This window comes from Zootoca vivipara, chromosome 2 (genome assembly GCF_965207765.1).
Source record: "Zootoca vivipara chromosome 2, rZooViv2.hap1.1, whole genome shotgun sequence".
NCBI classification, from domain to species: Eukaryota; Metazoa; Chordata; class Lepidosauria; order Squamata; family Lacertidae; genus Zootoca; species Zootoca vivipara.
The window spans coordinates 25295802-25312959 of record NC_142584.1 but is presented as its reverse complement, the minus strand read 5'-3'; the positions used below and the strand labels follow the sequence as shown (position 1 = coordinate 25312959).

Below are 17158 nucleotides of genomic sequence, written 5' to 3'. Positions count from 1 at the left end.
CTACTAATGTTTGTTTCGGTGCACTTCCGTCTCCCGAAGTGTGCACATGCAGTACAGAAATACCTGAGTGCACGCCCAAATTAGAAACAAGTAGCAGAGGGCAGGCAAATAATGATTTGAGTGGAAAGCCCCTTTCCAAAAGGAAGGATACATTCCCCAAAACTCCACCCATTGGCACATAGAATAGCAACTAGCACTCATGACTGGGGGGGGGGGGGGACACACACAACTTGTGGGTGTTAACATGCCAATCACACATAGAGAGAAAAATAGATCTGAATAATACAGTATATAGCACTTGTCCATAATTACTCTGAAACTGTAGTACTGTATTCCTCTATTGCGGTAACAAACAAAAAAGACTGTTAGAAGACACTTTTAAAATGCTGGCTATGTGGCTTTAAGAAAAGAAACCTTCAAGGTTTTTGAAACTGAAAGGTTGCAGTGTCCAGATGATAGGCAGATAAGCTGCCTCAGCAGATGGCGCAAAGCACAGAGAATATCAACCAAGAAACCTGCCAATATTAAATCCCACCTGTAAGTCAGAATCTTGTAATAGTGACATGCATTAGAATCCTTCACAAGCTGGGAAACTACCCTGTTTCCTAGACAGGCAAGGACAGATAATTTTGAGAGAAGCCCCAAAAAGAGCATTTCCCCCAAACTATCGTCTGTCAAGTTTTTCATGGGATTTGCACTTCCTACTGAAAACTATGCTGACTCAGAGCTCTACTGATAAAACTTGGTTTACACTGAAAACCAGGTGTCAGCAACCAAGTGGGGCATTTAATTGCCACAAAGAATACTACATAAACAACCTACCTTTTAAGCAGGTTAAACAGTGGCACTTACATTCTGTTTAGCTACAATCAAAGTGGATGATCTAACCCTACCAAAAACAGGTTTAACTAGAATGCCATTAAAACAACACCACAGTCTCGCTCTGGAGACTAAAGGCTCTGACTGCATGCCAAAAGTGCCCAAATAAGGCCCTGCCTCGTTTACTTGGATGGACAATTAATGAATATTGATACATATGGTCAAGACTATCACAGATACTGGCAACAATTTGTTAACATTGGCATAAGCTACGTCTAGTTAATACACACACACAATTACTATAACTTGTGCTGTCTAATCCTATGCAGTTACGTACACCTAAATATTCACAGGACCAGGCTGTTGAGAAAACTGAGTACTAGTTACCTAATAATTCAAAAGACAGCATTTCAAGCTGCCCATGGTTTCTCATGATTATGTGTTCATGCCTATGTGCTATTAATCTATATGCACTATAGGGAGGGATACACCCACACTATACAGTCAAACCTCGGTTTACACCTACCTCTGTTTACAACCGCTTCGGCGAGTGACCGCCACAGACCCGGAAGTGTTTACATCCGGGTTCCGCAGCAACAGATGCGCAGAAGCGATTTGCGCAGTGTGTGCATGCGCAGAAGTGCTCTATTGGCGCTTAGTGCACGTGCAGAAACGTGACTTCGGGGAGTGACCGCCTCCGCGGAACGGATTGGGGTCGCAAACCGAGGTACCACTGTATGTAGTTCAACCTTCAGAAGTGTGTGCTCTTATGGCACATTCAGAGTGTCTTCAAACATCTTCTATAGGAAGGGGATGGAGCACACAAGTAGAGCACACGCTTTGCACACAGAATGTCCTGCATTCAGTCTGTAGTATCTCCAGTTAAAAAAAGGGTCAAGCAGCAAGTAACATGAGAGATTTTGTCTAAGATGCAGCAAAGCTGCTGGCAATTAAGAGTAGATTATACTTGGCTAGTATTGACTGTCCTGGTGCAAGACAGCTTCCTACGGTATGTTGCATATGTTATTATAATAAATCTGTTCTTTCCCAAATGCCTCAAATAATACCCTAAATTTTCTTCCTTCATCCCATTAAAAAGTGCCTTAACACAACTTATATTTGAAGGGATTAATTTCTCACCTTGTCCACATGGACATAGGAAAGCAATGTGAAGGCTTCTTCATAAAAACAACTTAATGTAAGGCAACCGCTGGAGTATTCCCACATTCTAGCCTGAACTAAGTTTCCCTTATTCAGTAAGGAACATAATCCTCTGACATTCTACAACTGGAGCTAAGCCAAAAACACTTATGAATTTTCTACAAGTTAAATCCAGGGTTTGGGTTTTTTTGCCTTGTACCCAACCTAACTGGGTATTGTCAGATGGATATAAATGCATCTAAAGCTTCAAGTGGAAAATAACTGAGCTATTTATGACCGTACATTGAGTTACTGATCTCATGAGGCACAAAATTACAATTACAGCCTGTGAGCTAGCCTCCTACTTAATTCTGAAACATATTAAGGATCCAATGCCACTTGCCCCACTCACCTCTATGCCCACACTTGCACACATGCACAAACACAAGACATAATGAATTTTGGGCAGGCCGCCAAATAGCCCAACAGCACATCGATCTTGAAAAAATTGCAAAAAGTACTGTAACTGAACCTGGATGCGGGTTGCACATTGGCCACACATGCTCCCTGCTTCAATGGGTTTTTGACAGAAGTTAAAGGAGACTAACTAGGCACATGTACACTGTATTTTTTTAGTTTTATGCTAGCTGAAGTGTCATGGTTTCACCTGGAGGATTCTGGGAATTGTAGTTTGGTGCTCTGCTGGGATTTCTTACCGGTAGTTCGCAGCCCCTCCCCCCAACCTCGGGAGCTGCAGCCCCCACTGTACTCTCTTTTTGGGGGGGGGAGGAAGAGAGAAGAAATTGTGATTAAAGCGGCTTAGCCCTGCAGTGCCCCGTCTTTTCCGCGGATGCTGCACTCTTCCTCCCTTTGGTGAAAGCTTCATACTCTCAAGTTTTTTGGGGGGTGGGGGTGGGGAGGTCGGACGCAAGCGACCGCCAGTGCCAGTATCCCCAGGCCGACACACTCTCTCTCTCTCCCTCTGAAAGAAGGTGGGCCGAGGAATCTCCGGCCTCCAGCCCCCTCGGAGAAATCATTCTTCCGCCTCCTTCACAGGACCTGCATGGAGAGGCTGGAAGGGAATCAGACCCAGTTGGCCAATGCCACCCACCCACTGGGGTGGGGAGGGGATCCAGGGGCAGGGCGAGGCAGTCGGGGGGGGGGCGCTCCGAAGACTCGCCGACTCCCTCACCACGACAAAGTGAGGGGGGGAGGGAGCGGCGGCGCCTCCTGTTCCCTCACAGGCCTCACGCCGGGGGAACCCAGGGCAACCCAGGGCTGGCTGTGGGGGTGGGGAGGACGACGACAGATGACCCCATGTGCTCTCTTCTCTTCTCCCCCCCCTCCAAGCCCAACTTACAATAGTCTCCGCCATGTCCTCGCAACCGCTCCCGACCCTGCGTCCTGTCCCGGCACCGGTAGCGCCGCCTCCTGCCTGCCAGCCAGCTTGTGCACCGCCAATAGTGCCGCGTCACCGTTCCCGGCCCGGTAACGCAAGCGGAGGCAATAAGGTTCCGGGAGAGAAACGGTCCGGCGTCGAATGCGGGCGCTGCACTCCCCGCCCCTTCTTCTTCTTTTGGGCTTAGGCTCCGCCCACTCAGGACTCTGTCTCTGTTCATAGGCTCCACGGGGATTCTACGCCAAGCACGTGACACGCCTCGACAGAAGGATGGATTTATTTATTTATTTATTTATTTATTTATTTATTTAGATAAGTTTCTTAGAAAGGTAGCAACTTTTCTTTCGTCATAACTTGCAATGCAGTTGTGGTTCCCCCAAGTCTTGTAATGCGCTGAGTTTCTCCAAAATGTCCTCCTCTGGAAGCTGCTCTCTCCAGTCGCAATTCATTCATGCTTTCCCTTCTCCTGCCTGAGCATGTCTTATGGCAGACAGGGAAACCGTTTTTACTAGGGTTAGCAATCCCAGTGCTTGTTCTAGGATTTTTGTTACACATAAATATAACGTGTCATATAACACGCACACACGTGTGTGCGTGTGTTAATATAATATAATATGATATAATATAATAACATTGGTTCTACTGACAGACCGGCATTACATGAACCAAAGCGATCATACACACACAAACACTAATTTTTATTAGTTTTCAATTACAATCCAACAATAGCCTCATTATAGCAATACCAATTTATAATACAATTACTAATACCAATCATTCAAATACCGAATTTAGATGTCCCCGCCCCCTGCGTGTTAGAAGAATGGATGGTTTGGGGGTTTTCTTTATTTCTGCATTCCAAAATCTTACTAATTTCAATTGAATCCCGGTCATAATAATAATCCCTTCTACAACAGCTGCAATATTAATAACTTCTATTCGTGTTGACACGTTAAATGGCATTTGGAACCACAAGTGAGGCACTCAAACTATATCCTTGCTCTTCCTGTGTGTGGACATTATTCTGTCCCTTGTGTTTCTTCCTGTCCTTGTAAAATGTTATGTCTATCTTTTCCAAAGGGATCTATTGTTGTCTATGTTGACCCATGCAAAAAAGAAAGGGGGGCGGGCAAACTTGAAAATAGTCCAATCTGAATAAGGGAGAAATACTTTTTTTATAAAAAAAGAATAAAAATAATGTCTTATAGCCATTGCCTCACAATCTGTGCTGAGAGGAAGGGCCTTACTGTTTGGGCAGTCCAGGACCTCCATACACACAGCACAGATTTGCACCCAAGGAAGGGTACATTGGTGCTGTATTTTGACTTCACCCCTGGAGGTTCACTCCATTGTCTCTCAAGACAGATGGATGTCAGCAGCAGCAGCAACAATAATATCCTGGATAATAGCTCTGTAGGGTAGGTAGAGGATTTTGGGAGATTATCTGCCTTCCTATACTCGGAGTCGAGAGTGAATTTCACTATTGATGCAACATACTCTTGCAGAGATCATTTTAAACATTCAGCTATGTTTTAAAAGTACAGGATATTTCCTCCCGTTAGGAATATTTTACACAATGCCTACTTTACACACTGGTGCATTGGATCCTTAGCATAGGAGTCAACTCCTAGGGGCTGAGGGGGCTTTGCCCCTTCAATAAAATATTTGACACACACCCCACCAGTTCATGGGCATTGGTATTCAAATGGCGAGTGTGCACCATGTCATGTGATGGATTATGTACGGTGGGGCTTATTAGCTTGCCCCCCCCCATATTTTATTCAAGTTGGCTCCCCTGATCTGTCACATTTCTGTTTTGCAGATGGGAAGCCAAAGCTTGGAATTTCTTTATGGCCACTCAGCAAATCCATGACTGAATTGGAACTTGAATTCATATGTTACAAATCAGAGGTTTTGCAGAATGTACAGTAAAACTGTGATGCTTTGATGCTCTTTTCGATGTTCAGTGTGTCTCCTGTTTGGCGGTACAGTTAAGAGTTTGGGCCAAATAGGGACATAGCTAATTTTCAGGGTAAGGTGAATCTCATTTTGATCTTGCAATTTTATCTGTCGTGGAAGGCTACAGTGCAGCAGAACCCTTATCATTGTAAGTCTGAATATTGTGTGTGTGTGTGTGTGTGTGTGTGTGTGTGTGTGTGTGTGTGTGTATGAAATGCATTCAGTTGTGTGGTATTAATTATAGCACAGAACATAGAACTACTTAGTGGTTAATTCATAAGCAAGACAAAGGTGGCCTCTTTGAGCCAAGAAATGTGATTTCTCACATGATACAAGTATGACTGTAGCAGGGTCTGCCCTGAAACTCCCTCTCCCTGTGCAGTGCATAACATTTGCAGCTTTCTCGCTTGGTAAGCCAGGAGAAGGGCAGAATGATATCCAATTAATTGCTTTTACGGCCTTAGAAATATGAAAGAGAAACTTGCTGCATTTTTAAATCCTTTTTTGCCAGGACTATCTTTGCAGGACAGCAAGATGGAAGATGATGAAACCAGTGCATTGCTACCAAAGGTAATTATTTTGATTTGCATATTGTTTCTGAGTTTACCCTTGTCTTTGGAGAGCTTTAGTCCTCTGTATATGGCATCATTTTCCCATTTGTGTGGAGGGGAAATCCAGTGAGATTTTCTAATAGCATGTGCAGAGAGAGAGAGAGAGAGAGAGAGAGAGAGAGAGAGAGAGAGAGAGAAAGAGAAAGAGAGAAAGAAAGAAACTGATGACCTAATTCTGCAGAGACTGAATTTTTCCCTAGCCCATCATGTTGCACGGTCAACGATATGAAAATATAAGAATAATCCTAAATAAGTTTACTTCGAAGTAAGTCCCCTGAGTTCTGCCAGACTTTCTTCCAATGAAATATACTTAAGACTGTGTATTAGCCTGTCCACTAAGAAGAATGCCTTAAAATGACGTTCCTTGGACTTACATACGTTCCTTTTGTTCTATTCCAAGTTCAATCACACCATCCATCACTTTGCCTGCCACTTCCCTCAATCATTTTAAGCGGTCTCTTCTCCCTCTTGAATGGATCACATATGCCTTGTCCTTCCCATCAGACTTCTCCATAATGTTGCCCTCTGCCCACTATATCTCAGCAGTGATACATCAGAAACTTCTGTCATCACTACGCATAGGGCAGATCCCCATCATAATTTTAAAACAAATGGTTCCTTCCCCCCCCCCAAAGAATCTTGGGAACTGTAGATTATTACATTGCAGCTCTGTAAGGGGTAAACTACAGTTCCCAGGATTCTCTGAAGGGAGTCATGTATATTAAATGTTCGTTGAATGTACTTTAAATGTATGTCGTGGATCTTCCCTTAATCTATGCTTCTGCCTCCAGCTGATTTATAAAGTGGAGCCACAGGGGAACAAGTCTTCACTGACTAGATGATAATCCAGCCGTAATGGATTATACCTCCCTGCCATATAAGTCGATCAAAAATCTCCTTTCTGCCCTGTCCTCTGCTTTCTACCCTACTGTTATGCCAAAGGCCTCCAGTTAAACAACAGGATATTCCGGGAGGAATTACTGTACCTCCCTTTTTGGTTTTGTTCCTCATCTCTGACACTTGGTCTATGTTTTCTTTGGTTCTCTTCTTTGCTTAGGCGGACAAAGTGGACATATTTTGCCCCTCTAATGCACAGGGCTCCCTGCTGAACCCCAGCAGAGAAAGAGAATCATGGCATCTTAGGAAACAGACAAGAAAATGGCACCTCTGCCCCTCTTCCCATCACCCCCTGGATTCTCTTAGCCACTGTGTTAAATACTTGACCTTTGTTTGGAATCTGGCCTTCTCCATTACAGGATTGCTCATTTTGGCCATCGGGATCTGGGGTCTCTCCGACAAAGAGTCACTGGCAAGTGAGCGGATCACTTCTTTGGGCAGCGACCCCATGCTCTTTTTTGTATTAGCGGGTCTTGTAGCCAGCACGATCTCTCTCTTGGGCTGTCTAGGAGCCCTCTTTGAAAACACCTGCCTCTTGAAGCTTTTTACGGGAGGAATCATGGTGTTTGTGGTCCTGGAAACTCTGGGTGGCATCGTTCTCTTTTCTCTGAGACACCAAATCAAGACCTCCTTGCAAGAGTCCCTTACGGTGGCCGTGCTACGATACCAGGATGACCCAGATCTCAAATTCATCATGGATGAAATTCAGGTGGGCCTGCAGTGCTGTGGGGTGGAATCCTACCTAGACTGGAAAACAAATTTGTGAGTATAAGCCTACTTGGAGAATTCCCCTTGCCCTGTTCTGTTAACACCTAGGAACCACGTCGTCATCACCCATCAATCAAAATTGCTAATAATGCCATCTGTTTTCTTTTCATCCACGCTTTATGAGATTGAAAGAAAACTATGTTGTTGTTCTCCTCACATGATGCCTGCAAGAAGCCTGGGAAGCCCAGGGGGACAGTGTGTGATGTGACCGACGCCCATCTTGTTTCACCATCATGGTCTTCACATTTTTGGGGGGGTTTCACCTGAGCTACTAACCTGGGCTACTAACCTGGGTTGATCCTCTTGCTTGCTTTCATTTTAAGAGACCTAACTGAGTTCATTTCTTACCAGAAACATGCTGAGAGAGGCCCTAGTCCAGGCACCCCCAAACTTCGGCCCTCCAGATGTTTTGGACTACAATTCCCATCATCCCTGACCACTGGTCCTGTTAGCTAGGGATCATGGGAGTTGTAGGCCAAAACATCTGGAGAGCCGCAGTTTGGGAATGCCTGCCCTAGTCCATAAGCAGTTTAGCCACGCTAAAATCAGTGGGACATGTTGCTTGTGAATAACTTAAGCATGACTAATTTTCTCTGGATTGGCTCCAGAATATGCAAGGAAACCTCACAGCCACAGACAATCTTCTCAATTGTTTATGTGCTGCTAATATTCATCTCCTTAATGTTTACACACACACACACACACACACACACACTCTTCATTAAAAAAGGAATTGTACCTAGTATAAAATTATAAGTGCGCAAGGTAAAATAAGATGTGGAAAGAAATAACAGTTGTTAAGATACTCCCATGTAAAAAGACAACAGAAAAAAACCTTATAAACATTGAGGTATCAGGTTAAGGTATTAGGATAAGTGCAATAACATGCTGTAAGTTTTTTGTGGTTTTTTTGCCCTTTGTAAAAGCATATTGTGCCATGTTATTGTCTGTAAATGCAAGAAGTGCTGGATAATTTTTAAGGCTGTGTCAGTTTAGTCTCATCTTTTGTTCAAAGATTTGTACAGACTTATCATTTTACTCAGGACCTGCATGTGCACACCCACTGACAATTGGCGCAATTGGCTTTTAACACTGGCAGGAAGTACTGTATGAGCTGCTGTGGCTCGTTCTTGTTAAGAGGCTTCCTTAGCGGCTGCATCTGGTCTGTCTCTGTGCTCCCATCCTTTGGAGTGAGCTGGTAAGTGGTGCACAGCTTGAATCCACACCTGCCACCTCTCCCTGTGAGCTCAAACCCTAACAGGCAGTGTCAAACCTGCCGCCACCGTCCATTCATTCAGCAATGCATGCATAAAGTCACACTGTGCACACAATTTCAGTTGCCGGGTGTGTAGTTTCCCTTTCCAAAGTACGCCTCTGCATGCATTGGTCCTGGTCAAGTTAGCGAATCCATGTGCAGACTATCCTTACCAGCAGGAATGTCCTCCTTTGCCTGGATATCTTCTGCATTCACGTGCAGAAAACGGAGTGGGTGTGCTGGAAGAGGCGGAGAGCCTCTGTGCCTTAGCAGCAGGTGAAATGATTCTTCCTGTTCTTACATTCCAGATATTTTAACTGTAGTTCTCCAGGCGTGCAAGCCTGCGGCGTCCCATCTTCCTGCTGCCTGGATCCGCTGGAAAACGGCACCATCCCGAATTCCCAGTGCGGCTTTGGCACCCTGGCCCTGGAGGAGTTTGTGGCTCAAAGCATTGTGTATCTCGGAGGCTGCGTTCCCCAGCTGAGCAGATGGCTCAATAATCATGCAGGAGCGATAGGCTTGTATTGTGTGCTTCTGATTGTGATTGAAGTAGGAAGCTTATTACTGACCACTAAGCTCCTGGCAGGCATTGCCCTTGCTAGGGCTCGGTATTCCAGTGAGAGGGAGGAAACATATTTGCTCTCCTATCATCAGAGACAAAAGGGATTTTTCTCATGATCTGCTGCAAACTTAAGAATCCAGTTACAGGTAGGTAGCCGTGTTGGTCTGAGTCGAAACAAAATAAAAAAATTCCTTCAGTAGCACCTTAAAGACCAACTAAGTTTTGAAGTGTTTCTCCTACTGGTTTCTCCGTCTTGTGGTTCCTGATATCAGATTTATGTCCATTTATCCTTTGGCGTAGGGTTTGGCCTGTTTGTCCAATATAGAGAGCTGAAGGGCCCTTAAATGGACATAAATCTGACATCAGGAACCACAAGACAGAGAAACCAGTAGGAGAACACTTCAATCTTCCAGGACATTCTATACAATATCTCAAAGCAGCTGTTTTATTACAGAATAATTTCAGAAACAGACTGGAAAGAGAAGTTGCTGAATTGCAACTCATTAGCAAGCTTAAAACCATGGAGCCACCTGGAATGAACAAATACATAGGATTCTTATCTCATTATACATGATCAAGCTTTCCTTAGCATCTCAGCCCTTGCTTCCCCCCCCCAGACCAATTGCAGTCATTAACAGTCGTTAACAGTCATCAACAGGTTTACCACTCCTATCAGCCCATCACCCATTCCCATCACCCCATCATCCCATCTGGCTGCTTCTGTTCTGGCTGCGTCAGTGTATCTGACGAAGTGTGCATGCACACGAAAGCTCATACCAAAATAAAAACTTAGTTGGTCTTTAAGGTGCTACTGAAGGATTTTTTTTTATTTTGTTAAGAATTCAGAATACTGTAGAAGCGCTGTTATGCCCCACCAGGTCCAGTATACTATTTAATTCCTCAGAGCAGGGTTTGCACCTTGTATGAGGAACAGGGAGATCCTTTGTGCTTGGAGTTCTCTTGCTTACGTCATGACCTTCCTCCTTATTCTCACTGTCCCCCATTCTCCTCCAGCTGCATCCCGTTCCATCAGTACTGCCTCTCTTCCTCCGACACACCCTCCAAATATGCATAGAAAAAGAAGAAGAGTGTTGCAGCAGAACAGCTCCCTTTCAGGATCTGGTCTCCATGTGTTGTGGAAAGTTCTTGTGGAAATCCATCCATTAGTTTCCTGTAGCCCTTTCTCAAAGCCGGTTTCTGAAATGTGCCTGGAATCAAATTTTTGGCCCAACAACCAACTTCCCCCACCCTTCCCAAAACCAAAATTCCCAAGGTGTGTTCCTGTGCGGTGGCAAGATTTAGGGAACATGCTCCTGGAGGAATCTTACTTATCCCCTCTCTGTATGCCTTTCAGCAGGCAGTGAAAACAGAGATTACAAACCAGCAAACCTTTTATGGCTACCCTACAACCTCTCTGGAGAAACTATATCCTATTCTATATGTGCAGAATCCATATTTTTCAACCTTACTCCTTTCCACTGCAGTATTCCACTCACATCACACTGCATCTTAAAGGTTCCCTGTTGCAATTAAAGTCTCTCTCCCTGCCCTCGTGCTTCCTTGTTTGAGCCCAACAAGTAGTGCTGCAATAGCTTTCATTGCATGAGTTCATCTGCTCACAGGAGGCTGATCACTCCAGTATTTTTTTTTGCTCGGTCTTTGATTAAGTGTCCACAACATCTTCACAAGGGAGGAGGGAGAGAAAACCGGAACAAATCTGCCCTCCTTCTGGTGAACTCCTTGACTGCCCCACCAGGTCCAGTGGTTGCTAGCCACATTGCATCCACTGCTTTAAACCTCCCCACCACCACCACTGCCCCACTTCCAGGAAATAGGTAAGAAGGAAGAGAATGTCACAGACCCTCCAAGTGTCCCTATTTTCCAGGGATAGTCCCTGATTTACAGAATCAGGGTTTCTGATTTGATCCTGGAATGTCCTGCTTTTCCTTAGGACGTCCCTATTTTCATCGGAGGAACATTGGAGGGTATGGAGTTATCCAACTCCCGAGCCACCTGAAGGCAATCCTGTATAGGGAATTATTTTTTTAATGTTTAATGTTTTATTATGTTTTTATATATGTTGGAAGCTGCCCAGAGTGGCTGGGGCAACCCAGTGTGGAGTAGTAAAATTATCATTATGGAATGGGACATCCCTATTTTCATTGGATAAATGTTGGGAGGGTATGATGTCGTAGTAAAATGGAGAAACTAGTATACATATAAAGATGTCTATTTTTGCAAACTATAGCTGCGATGGGGAGAGGTTCATTGCAGACAGAGACAATAGCATAAAGTCAAGCGTAATACTTGCCCACTTGGGTTTTATTTTGGTTTTATCAATTGCTGGAGGCCAAGGGCTGATTTCTGCAAAGTTGGTTCATTTGAAGAGGCTAGGAGCACAGATGAAAGGAAGGTCACAGAATCCGCCTCCTCAACTGGAGGGAAGGCAAATATCCATGCAGCCCCACTTTTCTGGCCTCTGTGTGTTTATATGATGCCATATTGGGCCAGCTCGTGTAGCTCCAAGTGGCTGAAGGCTTCCCAGGGGCAGATCACAGTAATATCTGAAAGAAAGAGAGAAGCATCAGGGCAACCTACGTACAGTACATGCTCATTGCCAAAGGTCATTGCGCTTCTAGGCTGAAATCTGCTGCCCCAAAGGCCTATGGTGACAACTGGTCGAGGAAGCAATTGTGGGGGTTCATAATCATAAATTCAGCTCATGCTAAGTGAGCACTTCAGCTTCTGTGCAGTGATGTTTAGAGAGAAGGGACCCTGACTACCAAACACTGCGTGGTATGGTGGCATGGCCTTGGCCAGGATGCCAAGACGAGCGATAAAAACAGTCTTCAACCAATGTATGGCAGGAGGTAGCACTAGCAGACATGCAAAGAAAGCTCTGCAGGTGCTGTGGAGGTAGTGGGTTGCCCCAAGGCCTTCCGGGAATGAGTCTCTAGACATACAAACACAAGCTGGTTCCCAGGTCTGTCTCCATCCGTAGGCAAAAAACGCAGATTCCTTGGTAGGTGGGAAATGTCAATAAAGAGAAACGAGGCAGTTTTTATACTAACAAATGTGCAGATTAATGTTGTGTGGTGCGCTAAAAATAGGAATCATTGGTACCTGTTCCCAAGCCCTCCATACCAGGGATGTCATCGCCAAATCTGCAAAGGAAGAGAGAAAGAGCAGTCTACCATGCAATTGGCTTTTTCACCCAACCTGGATCATTCCTCCACATTATATAATCCATGGGTGGCCAATGTGATGCGCTCCAGATGTTGGACTACAACTCCCATCAGCCCCAGCTAACCTGACCAACAACCGGGGATGGTGAGAGTTGTGGTCCAATAAAATCTGGAGGGCAACATGTTGTCTATCCCTGATATAATTTCTTTATAGGGCTCCACGTGAAGCAGTTTAAGGCGGAATGCTGGTTTTTTTTTCCATGCAAGAGCTTAAGTCTCAGGACAGCCATTGATTCAATAATTCCATACATGGCAGAACCCTCCCCAGCTTTGGGCAAAGTTGCCGCAGGTTCCTTGCAGGACACAATCGAAACACAGTCTAAAGGGCACATAAATGCTATTGCCATGGTGCCTGACATATTAATCATATTCTAAATATCTTTTTGCTCAGAACCTGCATTTGCACAAATCAAGAAGGAAAAGAAGAAGAAAACCAGCTCCATGGTAAACATTACAACCATGTCTCGGACTGGCAAACCTTGCCCTTTTGAAACCTAAACAAAAGCAATGCAGCATGCCACCATTGATTTCTATCTGCTGCAGTACCAACAAGACAAGATGGGTGAATATTAAAGTAAATTGCAGATCCAAAGGAACATAGGAAGTGAGGCCAGTGATTTGTCTAGCTTAGTATTTTCTATACATGTTAATCGTTACATCATTGTCAAATATCTATTCTAGACCAACCATTTCCCCAGAATAACAATTTGCACCACATCACCAACTTGGTGCCCCATCTCCCAGTTTGGCGGTGAGAAAGTGAGTTTCTTAATTGAGAAAGAATGCACTTCCCCATGATAGTGGAAGAGGCACTGTGAAGGAGATTTGTTCCTGGATAGGCAAATGACTAGATTCACTGATGGGAAAGGTTCCAACCTGCTGCTTGTAAAGGAATCGTTCCCAGCCAGAAAAACTGCTGGCAGAGAGAAGAATGCTACAAGCAGCAGGATCACACCCGTTCCCTCCGTTACCAGCAGATTGATTAATGAGTCAGCATTCTGGCTTGCTGTTCCACATAGCAGACTGGCATGCTGACTCATAAGAAACCATTCTATTCCTTGTGGGTGCAAACTGGATAGCTTCACTAGTTTAAATCCTAATACCGTTAGATCCAAAGTGTGTATGGATGGCAATTGTTATCCCAGGGCAGGATTAAAGGTGTTGCATGTTTATTTAATTGCAACATTCCATGTATAAGATGACCCCCAATATTAAACTTTTAAAAATTTGGGGGGGGGATACAGTCTTATACATGGAAAAATACAGTATTTATGTGTGAGCAGACCTTGTCCTTTGTTTGCATATCCCATTTAGCATTGCATTGAATTCCACTCACAGAAAATTTCTCCTTTATTTTGGGGGACCCTAAACCATGGTTTGTCCGAATCCCCCAAAATTGTTAGCGTTGTGGCAAACATAGAAATTCCCATTCCTAGTCATCTGGGAGCAGGAGAGGAGAAACAGGAATGTTATTGAAACCTGCTGTGAAGACTGGAACTAAATGTGTGACCTATAGACTGAATGTGTTCTCTAAAGGTGGCCCACCCATGAAACAGGGTGAGGCAGTTACCTCAGGTGGCACCTACCCAAGGGGTGGCAGCCGTGTTCTGTCACCCAGCTTTGCTGCTGGTCTCCCCAGCCTCCAGGGGCAGAGAAGGACCAGTGTCAAAGCTCTGCAGAATGCCCCCCCTCCTGTCACGAGGAAAAGCCCTTCTGAAGAAGAAGAAGAAGAGGAGTTAGGATTTGATATCCCGCTTTATCACTACCCGAAGGAGTCTCAAAGCAGCTAACATTCTCCTTTCCCTTCCTCTCCCGCAACAAACACTCTGTGAGGTGAGTGAGGCTGAGAGACTTCAGAGAAGTGTGACTAGCCCAAGGTCACCCAGCAGCTGCATGTGGAGGAGCGGAGACGCGAACCCGGTTCCCCAGATTACGAGTCTACCGCTCTTATCCACTACACCACGCTGGCTCTGGAGTTTGTGCCCCTCATCACAGGGGTAGCAGCAGCAGACCCTCCAGGTGCCCCTATTTTCCAGGGATGTCCCTGATTTAGAGAAGCCGTCCCACTTTCTAATTTGATCCTGGAATGTCCCGCTTTTCCTTAGGACGTCCCTATTTTCATTGGAGAAACGTTGGAGGGTATGGAGTTATTACAACTCCTGAGCCATTGGAAGGCAATCCTGTATGGGGAATTTTTTTAAAAAAAACATAAATAAAATGTTTTATTATGTTTTAATATATGTTGGAAGCTGCCCGGAGTGGCTGGGGCAACCCAGTAAGATGTGTGGGATATAAATAATAAAATTATCATTATGGAATGGGACGTCGCTATTTTCACTGGAGAAATGTTGGAGGGTACGCAGCGGGACATTTCCCCTCAGGTAGCCCCTGCTTCTATACACCAAACAATGATTTTAAAACTGCTCCTGGACTGGTAGGGATGCTAGCTGTTGACAGCGGTGGGTAAGGAGGCCTATGGCTGTTTTTGGAGGAAAGTGAAATCAGTCCTCTTCACCCAAGGAACGTCTCCATCTCTCACCCTTGGACACCCTTCTTTGGTGGCTTGCTTTTGAACTGCCTGGTTTGCCTCTGCTTGAATTTGGGGGGGCCTTTTCTGGGGGTGGCAGGACCTCCAGTCACTCTGGTGGCCGATTTGATTTCCGGCTTGGGAGGTTCGAGGCTCATGGCTGCCGTGAAGAGAAAACGCCGTGGCACACAAAATGGCTTCCGATTCCTGCGGTTTAATCTGTTGTGAAGAAAGGAAGAAGGGAAAAGAATTACACTCCAGTGGTGTCTAGTGTTTCTGTGGACAGCTAATTGAACTTCCATCACATCTTGAGTTCTTGTTCCAAAGCAGAGAAACAAATGAGGTGTAACATCTTTAACTTCAGAATATACAGAGTCAGACCATTAACTCATCTAGTCCAGTAACGTCAATGCTAACTGGTAGTGGCTCTGCAGGGTTTCAGGCAGGGGGCATCCTCAACCCCACCTAAATATGCCAGGGTAAAGCTTTTGCCTTCTAAAACACACCTCCTCACAGATATTTCATAGAATCATAGAGTTGGAAGAGACCACAAGGGCCATCCAGTCCAACCCCCTGCCAAGCAGGAAACACCATCAAAGCATTCCTGACAGATGGCCGTCAAGCCTCTGCTTTAAAGACCTCCAAAGAAGGAGACTCCACCACGCTCCTTGGCAGCAAATTCCACTGCCGAACAGCTCTTACTGTCAGGAAGTTCTTCCTAATGTTTAGGTGGAATCTTCTTTCTTGTAGTTTGAATCCATTGCGCCGTGTCCGCTTCTCTGGAGCAGCAGAAAACAACCTTTCTCCCTCCTCTATATGACATCCTTTTATATATTTGAACATGGCTATCATATCACCCCTTAACCTTCTCTTCTCCAGGCTAAACATACCCAGCTCCCTAAGCCGTTCCTCATAAGGCATTGTTTCCAGGCCTTTGACCATTTTGGTTGCCCTCTTCTGGACACGTTCCAGCTTGTCAGTATCCTTCTTGAATTGTGGTGCCCAGAACTGGACACAGTACTCCAGGTGAGGTCTGACCAGAGCACAATACAGTGATACGAATATTTCCCTTGATCTAGATGCTATACTCCTATTTGTGCAGCCCAGAATTGCATTGGCCTTTTTAGCTGCTGCATCACACTGTTGACTCATGTCAAGTTTGTATTCTACCAAGACTCCTAGATCCTTTTCACATGTACTGCTCTCAAGCCAGGTGTCTCCCATCCTGTATTTGTGCCTTTCATTTTTTTTTTGCCCAAGTGTAGTACTTTACATTTCTCCCTGTTAAAATTCATCTTGTTTGCTTTGGTCCAGTTGTCTAATCTGTTAAGGTCATTTTGAAGTGTGATCCTGTCCTCTGGGGTATTAGCCACCCCTCCCAATTTGGTGTCATCTGCAAACTTGCTCAGGATGCCCTCAAGCCCATCATCCAAGTCATTGATAAAGATGTTGAATAAGACTGGGCCCAAGACAGAACCCTGTGGCACCCCACTAGTCACTACTCTCCAGGATAAGGAGGAGCCATTGATGAGCACCCTTTGGGTTCGGTCAGTCAGCCAGTTCCAAATCCACTGAATGGTAGCATTGTCTAGCCCACATTTTATTTCCATACATAACAGTACCAGGTTCATCACCATTTCACTCTTTAAGTAGAACAGAGCGTAATAACATTTAGTTCGTGGGATAACTCTCCCATTAGCCTACTATCGCAGTGCTGTACTTATGCCATTACATCTGCCTGAGGTACGCATTCTCTCCAGCTTTAGTTCATGTGACTTGACTATCTCTATACTTGGACTGGAACCCATGTGTGGGCCAAGCTTTGATGTTGAAACACTAATTATTCCACCTGAAACTTCAGATTATAATGTTCAGAGCCACACAAAAAGTAGCTGGCTAGGACCCAGGAAATACCTGATTTATCTTGGCCTTGTCTGGGTGTGGCCTTGTACAAGCCGTGCTCCCTGTTCAACTCA

At 44.9% G+C, this 17158-nt stretch overlaps 3 protein-coding genes across 3 annotated transcripts in view; 1 reads left to right on the top strand and 2 right to left on the bottom strand.

The window, feature by feature from the left end:
• The window catches only part of NPLOC4 (NPL4 homolog, ubiquitin recognition factor), a 49309-nt gene extending 45779 nt beyond the window's left edge, over positions 1 to 3530 (bottom strand). Inside the window, exon 1 of the mRNA XM_035104110.3 lies at positions 3320 to 3530. Within this exon, the coding sequence (XP_034960001.2) occupies positions 3320 to 3334 (15 nt within the window). The 5' untranslated portion in view covers positions 3335 to 3530. The remainder of the gene's footprint in view (positions 1 to 3319) is intronic.
• Positions 3531 to 5639: 2109 nt separating this feature from the next.
• On the top strand, positions 5640 to 9915 carry TSPAN10 (tetraspanin 10). Its single transcript, XM_035098928.3, has 3 exons — positions 5640 to 5887; positions 6986 to 7587; positions 9157 to 9915. Exons 1-3 carry the CDS (start codon positions 5786 to 5788, stop codon positions 9524 to 9526), a joined length of 1074 nt encoding a protein of 357 aa, XP_034954819.3. The 5' UTR covers positions 5640 to 5785; the 3' UTR covers positions 9527 to 9915.
• A 1784-nt stretch (positions 9916 to 11699) lies between these two features.
• PDE6G (phosphodiesterase 6G) lies at positions 11700 to 15522 on the bottom strand. Its single transcript, XM_035104108.3, has 3 exons — positions 15195 to 15522; positions 12534 to 12574; positions 11700 to 11974 (listed from the first exon to the last, which is right to left on the bottom strand). The coding sequence occupies exons 1-3, from the start codon at positions 15482 to 15484 to the stop codon at positions 11898 to 11900; spliced, it is 408 nt and encodes a 135-aa protein (XP_034959999.3). The 5' UTR covers positions 15485 to 15522; the 3' UTR covers positions 11700 to 11897.
• Between the last annotated feature and the right edge of the window lie 1636 nt (positions 15523 to 17158).

Coding starts and splice junctions, on each gene's coding strand:
- PDE6G (XM_035104108.3), bottom strand. CDS start 15,484: ATGGAAGTTCAATTAGCTGTCCACAGAAACACTAGACACCACTGGAGT. Junction 12,575..15,194: donor CCAAAGAAGGGTGTCCAAGG/GTGAGAGATGGA, acceptor CTTCCTTTGCAG/ATTTGGCGATGACATCCCTG. Junction 11,975..12,533: donor TATGGAGGGCTTGGGAACAG/GTACCAATGATT, acceptor TCTTTCTTTCAG/ATATTACTGTGATCTGCCCC.
- TSPAN10 (XM_035098928.3), top strand. CDS start 5,786: ATGAAAGAGAAACTTGCTGCATTTTTAAATCCTTTTTTGCCAGGACTA. Junction 5,888..6,985: donor CCAGTGCATTGCTACCAAAG/GTAATTATTTTG, acceptor TTCTTTGCTTAG/GCGGACAAAGTGGACATATT. Junction 7,588..9,156: donor CTAGACTGGAAAACAAATTT/GTGAGTATAAGC, acceptor CTTACATTCCAG/ATATTTTAACTGTAGTTCTC.